General features: G+C 31.8%; 1 protein-coding gene across 1 annotated transcript; it reads right to left on the bottom strand.

Moving 5' to 3' along the window:
* Window positions 1-7,855: 7,855 nt before the first annotated feature.
* On the bottom strand, window positions 7,856-10,752 carry LOC107932782 (scarecrow-like protein 5). The gene is made up of 2 exons (XM_016864877.2): window positions 10,539-10,752; window positions 7,856-9,959 (listed from the first exon to the last, which is right to left on the bottom strand). The coding sequence occupies exon 2, from the start codon at window positions 9,818-9,820 to the stop codon at window positions 8,294-8,296; it is 1,527 nt and encodes a 508-aa protein (XP_016720366.2). The 5' UTR covers window positions 9,821-9,959; window positions 10,539-10,752; the 3' UTR covers window positions 7,856-8,293.

Below are 10,752 nucleotides of genomic sequence, written 5' to 3'. Positions count from 1 at the left end.
GTTCTGGTTTTGTGTGTAAGGTTCTGAGTTAGAGTCATTTCCTTTGAATTTTTGCTATTTTTCTCCCAACCCCTGACTTGAACATTTGGCTTATCTTTAATTTCTGAGTAATTGTTAGCAAGAATAAACCTATTGGTTTGAGTCCACTTCCCATCTTTTCCCATTTTTGTTTTCATGTCAATTTCTTGTTGCTGCTAATTTTTCTTTTCTTTTTTTTTTCAAATTTTCTCAATTCAGTTTCTGAAAACTATCTTTCTCCACCATGGTGTTCCCTCATCTGGTTTTTTCCATTACCGTCCTTCTTGTTGTTAGTGTAACGTTTAGACTCGTTTTTCTTTGTGCCATCATTTGCTAATTGCTTGTCTCTGGCTGTGTGAGACTTGGGTATTTTATTGTTGTGTCTTCATCTCTTTTTAAGTGCCTTGTTTACTCTTCATAGGGGTGATCTTTATTTTTGTTCTTAATTAGTTTCAAAAAGGAGGTAGGTGAATGTGTAGGTTGATCTTTTGGTTGTGTAATGATCGATTATTTCATTATTTCTAATTAGGTGAAGATCTAGTGGCGATTAACCCTCTGACGAATTGAGGGATCGTAGAAATTTTTTTCTTTCTTTAGGTAAGTGGTCGACTACCTTGGTTATTACTGATTTTATTTGTCTTGGTTGAATGCTTTAATGGTTTTTTGGCAGAATACTCTAACTGAGTAAGGGGCCGAATGAATGTTTCAGTTTTGGTGTATTATTGCTAATTAGTTTAGTTGGATGTTGAATGTAGGAGCTAGAAGGGTTATTATAGTGTCGACATTGTGTTTCAATTAGGTGTGTAACTCTAATCCTGAAAAATCACTGAATAGCGTGAAGCCGAAAATCTTACTGTCGACACCACACAGCTGTGTGCTTGGCCATTTGCTAGGCCGTGTAGGCCGTACGGGCGTGTGGGCCCAATTTGAATAAATTTAATTAGGGTCATGTTTTGAAGTGCGTTTCGAGGTTAGTGATCTTATAGGTTCTATTAAGTGATATGCATGTTGTCTGATAAATGAAAATTGTTGTTCTGTTGTGATTGCATAAATCCTGGAGGTTTGTTTGCTTTATAAAATTTGTTTCTGATATGTAAATCTGTGAGCACCGTTAGCATTTTTTTTATTAATTAAGTATATACGAGCATTATTATTTTGAATACATATGAATATATGCTATGTTGTTTCATGTGCATTAGGGGTGGGATATGATAATGTGATGGAGGAAGTTCTGGAAGACTCAGATCTATATTTTTGGCAATTAAACACTAAATATATCTGATTCTAGAGGTTTTCAGCACTATATCTGGCAGTTTGATTGCATATTTCTGTATAGTGACATACAATCACTCATTTGGTGTGTGGGGTTGGATGGATATTAATTACCGTATTTGGTGTGTTAGGTAGGACAGAGACAGTGTTTTGTGGATGAGGGTAGGATCTGTATATGATTTGTCAGGTATTGTTGTATCACTTAATATGCCATGCCATTTGTACCTAAACTGTCTGTTGTGTTGCGATGCTTAATATGCCATGTCACCTATATTAATCTGCGTATGATTTTTTGTTGTTTGTTTGATTTATAAGCTAAGTTGCACGCTGAGCTTTATAGCTCATCCAATAATTTGTCTTCTCAAGTAATCAACAAACTTAGGAGTAGGTGGCGTGCGGGAGCTCGGGTTGGATTTTAGCTAAATAAAAAGATGATATATAAATTTAAACTTAATTTTGGATTTTTAGGACTGTATAAATGTTTTGGACTTTATTCTTCAATTTTTGGATTTTTTACTAGATTTTTGTTTTTGATAGTCTGCGAATTATATGTTTTCACATATTGAAATCATAGTTTTCAAATTAAAAAATCCTAAATTTCCGCTGCAAAACTAAGTAACAAATTAAGTGTTTTTCTATAAAATAAATAAGTCATACACGTATTTATTAAAAACTTGTAAGAGTTTTATTAAATTGTTATTTTCAAAATATACACGTAGCTAGTTTAAAATTTAGAGTTCTAAAATGAGCTGATGTAATTCCTCAAGATTCGATCATAACGTCTAGGCCAGGTGTGGGGTGTTACAACATACCATTTCAACACAAACATGTATATACATACAAAAGAGGTAGCAAAATGATTCTCGAGTTGGGTTGTTAAGATTGGGTGTTTAAACACTTTCAATCTACAGAAATCGTTGTCTGAGACCTGTGTACAGAAATAAACATTACTGTACAATGAGTATTGAATACTCAGTGGTGCTAATATAATTCAAAGACAATGCATTAAAGATAAACTAAAGCAATTACATATGAAAATATCAATTACATTAATGTATACTACTTTAACTCATCACATCATTTTTTAACTTTCTTGATCATTTCATGTTTCAGTGTCAATTTCAATGCTTACTCATTTTGACCCGTATTATCTGATAATAGACATTAGAACTGATACTCAGATTTATATAATGAGTAAGCCCATGACTCTCTGGAAATTTGAGATTGATTTATTCTACCATCCATGGTTGTCTGGCAACAATGACTTTTAGTATTTGTTCGGACTATTTTATTCTGTCATCCCAAGTTGCCCAACAACAATGACTTTTAGTATTTACTCATGACTCTCAAGGAATTGAGCTAGTAAATCACTGTACCGGGGACCCTATGACATGCCAATTATACCTAGACTACGTCTAACCTCTTTTAACGAGGCATTAGCATCATAATCACCATTGTAACACATGTCATCATAATATCAATGTATCAATTTTTGTATACATATCAAATACAACTTCAAATATTTATCACATATTCTATCATCACATTGGATCCATCTTTCTAAGTTTATAGGGGAAAGATACAATTACCTTAGATGTTTATTCATATTAGATTATTACGACCAATTAATCTACGAAAGCAAATTCAAATTGAATTATGAAAGCACAAATCGCAATAGCTATTCAACGTTCGCCTTTTCTTTTTCCTTCAACTTGGACGTTCCAACGTCGTCTTTCGATACATTCGATAATGTGGTTTCAAAACAATATCATTTTCTTAATCAAATTCACATGGTAACAATAATTAAACATAAATACATTTTATTCATTTTAGTCCCTATTAACCGAAATGCATGTAACCTTTGATTTTCCCAATTGAATTTAAAATCAACTTCATAAATATAGTACAAGGACCTCCTACTATCATTATTTGTTATTAAACCTCAAAGTTTTTATCCTTTATATTTGAGTCCTTAACAATACATAATTAATCAAATCATTTAAATTTAATTCAAACTTATATTTCATACTTTTTATTATATTTGTAGCACATTGAAGCCATGTATTCTATTCTCTTAACATTCAAGTTACCAAGAATCGAAACAATGGAAATTGAACCATAATTCCACTAATTCAATGATCAAGAAAATGGGCTTTAAGGTTTTGGCATTAACAACTAAAAATTTATCATTAATTCATGAAGAAAACTTGCCAATTTTCTTGATCATGGATCGGCAATGGTGGAAAGCTTAAAGAAATTTTCTTTCTTCTTGGTTTAGCCGAATAAGGAAGAAGAGAAAATAGTTTTTTTTTTGGTGAATTATAAGAGGAGGAAAAAGCCTTAACAGCAACGCGATTGGCGCAACTCAAACACAAACCACACCTGGGGCGATAAACACCTTGACTATGAAGCCAATACATGAAGTTTAGTTTATATATACATGATTAACATGGTGTTTTGTTTAATTAAATTTAAGTAATTAGCTAATTAAATGTTTACTTAGACATTAATATTGGTTAGTGGTAAATGATAATATAACTCTCACTTAAATATTACTATGAATTACTGATTGAGTTTTAGCTCGATTACTATGAGTATTATTGTCAATGCAAGAGGACGCAAGTTTGAGTGAGCAAAAGCGCATTATCCTCTTATTTATAGGTTGGGGAAAGACTATGGGTAGTTCTAAGAATTGCGTCAAAAAGAGCAGATATGAGTAGAACCTATAATAAGATTTGTTAAAAAAAATATTACCATTAATTTACAATGGTTTAATTACTCCTAAAGTCCTTTGTTGAACTGTCATTTAAGATCATAAATCATTTACACTCATTTTGTCACATAACAATTTAGCCCCTATACTATTTTTAATAACTGATTTAATTTAATCATGTTTACTAATTTAACCCCTCAATATCGTATTCTACACATAATGATTCTATTATAAATTATTTAATAATTTGATTCATTAAATTTGGTTCAACATTGAATTTTTTTGACTGTGTTGAAAACAGTGGCAAATCAAAGGGCTAGCAGGGGCCTTGGTCCCCTTAAAATGAAAAAAAATTCATTTAGGTCCCTTTATAGTCTATACAATTTTCAATTAGTAATGATAAAAATACACTTTGACCCCGAAAATGATAAAAGTTTAATTTAATAATTTAAAAATTATAAAGATATAAATTGTTAAAATGATAAAATTATATTTTTACTATCATAAAAATATATAATTTAATTCCGACACGACGAAAAATTTCCTCCTTCAATGTTGGTTTTGCTTGGGTTTGCAAGTTGAAGGGGTAATAATGCTGTTTGGTGTTAGTGATAACGACAGTAATGAGTTTATGATGGTAATGGTTACCATAATTTTTTATTTAAAACTATTAATTATTTAATAAATTAATGGGTTTCCATTTTTTGGTATTGGAATCATAAAGAAGTCGAAGATATTGATGATGAACAATTATCCAGATGAATCTTGATTTTTTTTTTACTTAAAAAATATTTAATTTTGTTTTTTTAATAATTTTTTGGATTTTTGAGGTTTTTATATATTTATTTTTTATTTATATATATTTAATATATTTTTACATAGAAAGACAGGTGTCTAAATCTGATTGGCTTTCTTCTTTTTTTCTTTTAATGTCGTTTGGCATTTGGACCGAAAGTATTAACACAATGGGATATAAAAGTTTGGGTATAAATGTAAAAACGGGTATAGTTTGGGGGCTAAAACAAGAATAAGGCCTTTTTTTTTAATTTTGGAATATAAATTTTTAGGGTAAACTACATTTGTAGTCACTCAACTATTGTTAAAATTCTTTTTTGATCATCCAACTATTCCATTTTTTTTCTTTTTGGTCACCGACTGTTAAATGGTTAACGAAAAGATAATATGACAGCTTTTAATATTGGCATAATAGCAACATTAACCTTCAACATTTACACATTATGTCAATTTAATTTTGATTCTAAAAATCTAATCCTTACGTTTACACATTGTGTAATTTAAGTTTTTTTCTTTTCAATTTTAAAATTAACTCTTAATGTTACAAATAAAAGTAAAATTGCAAAAAAAAGAAAAGAAAAGAGAAAGAGACTAAATTGCATAATTTATAAATATTGAGGGTTAAATTTTTTTAAAAATCAAGATTAAATTGTTACAATGCATAAATATAGAAAGTTAAAATTATTATTATACCAATTTTAAAAATTACTAAATTATCTATCCGTTAATAATTTAATGATTGATGATCAGAAAGAAAAAATTAAATAATTAGATGACAAAAAAAAGAAATTTGTATTCCTTACTTGGATTGCATGTTAGAACCAAATCATATACCAACTTTTTTGCATATTTAATAATGAAAAACAGAGTTTTGGACCACTTTATTTTAAACCTTGCATTATTTTATTTTTAATATTGAATTAATTTTTAAATATTTTTTAGATTTGTAAACAGGTTGGTTGAAGTTTTTAGGCATGCTGTTGTTGTCTACTTTGGTGTTACAAATGAAGCTTATGGTACAGATTAAGCCTAGCTGGCTAGTGTCCAACTCATAAAATTAATAATTTAAAAAATTATAGGTTAATTCAAGGTTTGATTCTACTATTAGTTATTGTAATTTATAAAAGTTGTGAATTTAGGCTGGGTTTGGATAGGCGGTGCGTTTAGTTGCGGTTAGTGTAAAAATAGTGGTGGTGGTGAGATTAGATACTGTAGTAATACTGTAGCGTGAGACAAAAAATAGTCTTTGTATGTGCTTTTGAAAATTTAAAATTTTAGTCCACATCAAAGGGAATATATTTTCATATGTGTTAATGTCATGTCAGCTTGTTATTTCTACATATTACTCACTAAAAATCCAATTAATGGATTAATAATTATCGTTTTGCGTCGAAACTGAAATATTAAAATTCGAAAAGTGTAGGGACTTAGAATGATCTAATTGGAGACTATAGACTAAATCTACAATTGTATGAATAGTACAAAACTGGTAATAGAATTTAACAAACATATATAGCTACTATGGTTTGAGTTATAACTAAAATGTCAAAATTTGAAAAGTATATGGATTAAAACTGATCAAGTTAAAGTACAGGGACTAAATCTACAACTTTTAGAAGGTACAAGGACTAATAGTAGAATTTTAACCATAATTCAATTTATTGGTGAAAGTACCATAGAGGCACCTATACTAGGAATCATATTGTATTTTGTCCTATTTACTCAAAAATGGACAAATTAATCTCTATACGTTAGATCAAAGAGCAAATTGGTCATTCTATTAACAATTCTATCAATTCCTATTGTTAAAAACTAGTCCATGTACGTTAGTATGAGGTACACATGACACACCACGTATCATTTTTTAGCTATTCCATTAACCACAAACTATATAAATGGATGAAGCGTTTAACACAAAAGACCAGTGTGTTATTCAATCTAACTTACATAGACTAATTCGTTCATTTTCTTAATAGAGGGAGCAAAATGTAATTTAATCACTAATACAGTAACCTCTATAATACTTTTACCCATCATATCATTTACAGGATTTATTGAAGTTTCGAAATACTTAACTCCTAAACCTATTCGAATACATTGAAATTTGAGTTAATAATAATAATAATAATAATAATAATAATAATAAAACAAGTACAACCCAATTAAACAACTTTATTGTAGTTAAGATTGGTATAAATTTTGGTGTAAAGTGAAAGCAAGGTCCAATGCTTACATATAGTTCATTCAAAGGAGATTGGCTTATACTCACCTTCTTATTTTAAAGATCTTTAATGATTTTGCCTGCAAATTTTATGGTATTATAAATGTAAAAATGTTGGGAAATTAAGTATTTTAGTTGATTTTGTGCACCATAAATATAATAGTTTTCATAAAATAAAAAAAATTAAAATATATACTTATAAATTAAATAATACATACCTCGACACATCTCGAGTGTTGAAACTTGAATTACGATTTATTACAAATTCAATTCCAAACATAATAATACTTAGAATAGAAACTTGATTTATGTTATGTTGGACATTTAATTTTCTCTCCGTATTTACTTTGATGTTTGATTTTAAGAAATGGAAAAACTCTCTAGCTTGACTTAGTAGAGAAAGGTACCTATGACCCTTTATATGACACTTTCGTAAGAGGACTCATTATGGTATCAATGTACATGCTCTATCCTTCTTCCTTTGATACATGAACATTCAGGCCGATGAATCATTTTAATGTGATACAATAAACTTTAAGAGGTTAATCTTAATCATACATTCATCATTAAAAATACGCAAGTTGATCAATGCTCCTACAAAATTTCAATATGTATATTTCAAAAATGATAACAGTTGTATCTGAATTTTAAAATCTAAAAAAAAAAACTAAATTCTTAAAAATAAAGATACACTAAATCTAAATATTAAAAGAATACATAGACTCATATATTGAATTATAGGCATGATGATGGTACACAATACAAGCAAAAAGAATGAAATTACTCACCAAATGATGGGCTGTGATAAAATGTCCAAGTAGACGAGCTAAAATTAATTCCAACAAAAAGGACAATTCAAAATTGAATATAATGTAGGCCACAATAGTCATTCAGTCCCAAACCAATAAATTTAAGGGTAAACTAAACATATAGGACACATGTACCACTATCCAACACCCACCCAGACCAAATTTTGAGCAACATAGCCTGATATAATTGGGCCAGTAGCCATGAATGGGGCCATCAAAGCTTTGGTTACACATATTGATGGATGACTCTCATGTAACAATATCTACAAATCTGATTGCTAATGGCTTTGTTTGAAAACTAAATGCTAAGAAGAGACTGCAAGTAAGCTAATTCAAGTGTTTGGATGGCCAGAAAATACAATAGGAAAAAAGGGTATGATCCCAGAAATGAGAGAAAGATTTTGTTCATCCACAGAGAAATCCCTTTTTCTCAAACTATCCTAATAAACAGCTACTTTATATTGGTTAGCATCTCCATGCACAAGAAGCAACTATAGCTCGATTCATCCAGCCAAGAAAAAGAACCCCATCTTTATCTTCAAGCGTGTACTTATCACAGTAGCTTTGAAGCAGAGTTTTAATGGTGGAATTGACAAACGAGCTTAATGGAAAGGGTTTAAAGCCAGCCATTATAAACCTTGATCTCCATTTCCCTAAAAGTTCATGTCGTTCGACTCTCTCAGGTCCTTCGCATGCTATAATGTTGACAATCTCCCGTGCCAGACAGTGCTGTTCAACATTGATCCGCTCCTTGTGATCCCTCGGTAGACTAACATCGATCGATTCAAAGATGGGTAAGAAATGGTTCATTGTCTCTAGGAAACGGGGAACGAATGGGGCGGTATTCGTGTTTGCTTCTTGCTCGACGAGTGTCACCACCTTTGGAGACAAACTCTTTGCCAACCTCAACAGTCTGTCCCGATGGTTCTGAGTGCCCACGCTTTCATCTGGCATGTGATGCAGCATCATGGCGAAGTTTACAGCGATGGCTTCACCAGGTTGAATTCTGAGGTTTTCGAGTTGAACATCAGTAGCAGAAATAGCAGCAGCATGGAACTCAAACGGTACCTTACACAATTCCGCGACCTTGCTCAGCCTTTGCCTCACTATTTCTAGTCCTCCTCCTCTGGCATATGCTGATGTAGAATCATCAATACCTGTGATACGTATACTTGGAGGTCCGCCTGGCTGAGCAGCAAGAGCATGGATTAAGGTCAGCCATTGGCTTCCTTGTGCTATTTGGAAATCAATAATATGGACTCTACTTTCATCTTTCATGGCTTCCACAATCGCCCCGTTTGCAGACATATACCCGAACTTGAAATACGGGCAGATTTCATAGAGTATGTGCATGTATGAAAGCAGTTCAGAACTAGCAGGCTCTTTGCATCTTAGGGATTTGTAGATAGAACTTCCTGAAGAGGCCAACCTTGCAACAAGCCCTTCCAACATGTAGGCTCCTAATCGTTGCTTCGGTTCACCCGAAACCGACACCATTTGACGCAATTGTGTCATCAAGCAGTCAGTCAGATGCATATCTTTATTTTCTATAGCTTTAGCACAAGCACAAAGAAGTTCTTTCAGGTCCCCTCGGGCGATCATCTCCATCATGTACTTCCACCTCTCTGATTTGATGGAGACTTCAGTCGATCTGCCAGAAGCCGTGATAGCATGAACGTCGATATTGTCAGAATCAGTTCCTAGCATTGCAGTTTCCAACTGTCTTATCATGTGGCTCAAGTCGTGTTCATTGTCTGTTACACAAGAATCACTTACAGGTGAACATGTATTGTCTGGGGAACGACGCAGGTCCATCGGGCAAGAGTTGTTTGGCTGTGAAACTGGACTGCCGTTTGGTGAGAAACTGGCTGTAGAAGAAGAATTCTGCAGACCAGATGATGAATCAAGGGTGCAGTATTGTTCCAAATTGGGAGGCCAACAATTGGGCTCCATTTCTTGCACCGTAACTTTACCTTTCTGAAATGTTTGCATCAGTGAAACTCCTTCACTTCACCGCAACCAATCGATAGACAACAACAAAAGAGAAACACCGGAAAACTTATAGGATAAAACCCCCTTTGGATTGATTGCTTTAATGGCAGCAAAAGCACCTTACTTTGAAAGCCAACACCTAGCAAAATCAGATAGCAAAAATTCGCCTTCAATTCAAACCACCAAAAATCTTCACCAAAAACATGCTTATTTATTGCTATTTTTCCTATGAACAAAACATTTTATTCATTTTTAAAAGACAATCATAACTGGGTACATGCAAAAAGCCTTTGAGAATGAAACAAAAATAGAAAAAAAAAAAGAAAAGGGAAAAGCTAAAAAGTTCTATGTGACATTATAACAAACACCTTCCCTACAATAAAGGACAAAGAATCAAATATTCATCATTTAGGGTGAAGCTAGAAGAGTTACGATTAAATCTCATAAAAATAAAACAAATAAAGCAGTGGTTGAAGAAGAAACACAGTTAACTTTCAAATAGCCATGAACTTAAAGATTATAGCTTTACAATCACTATACATATTAGCTAAAAAAACTCTACAATTACCATAAAACGAACCCATTTCAAACACAAAATCACCATACACAAAAGGAGCTTTTAAGTATTCTAACAAATCAAAAGAAAAATAGAACAAAAGCTTGTAAATTTCAATACAAAATTTACAATTAAGGGTTTTTCTCTTTCTTTCTTGCATACCAATTTGGGTTGAGTATAGCTTTCAAAGAAGAAAGATCTGAGGAGAATCCAAAACTGAAACTGCCATGTCCATAATCTCTAACATGTGCAATCTGCACCTACCTTAACATTATAACAATCTTTCATTAACAGAATGACATTCTTCATTGTCATTATTACATAACTGCCACTGATAACATAATATGATCTTTATTGGTAAAATTTCCATAAAGGC

Source organism: Gossypium hirsutum, chromosome A04 (assembly GCF_007990345.1).
Source record: "Gossypium hirsutum isolate 1008001.06 chromosome A04, Gossypium_hirsutum_v2.1, whole genome shotgun sequence".
In the NCBI taxonomy this organism is placed as follows: domain Eukaryota; kingdom Viridiplantae; phylum Streptophyta; class Magnoliopsida; order Malvales; family Malvaceae; genus Gossypium; species Gossypium hirsutum.
This window is presented reverse-complemented; position numbering and strand designations above follow the sequence as displayed.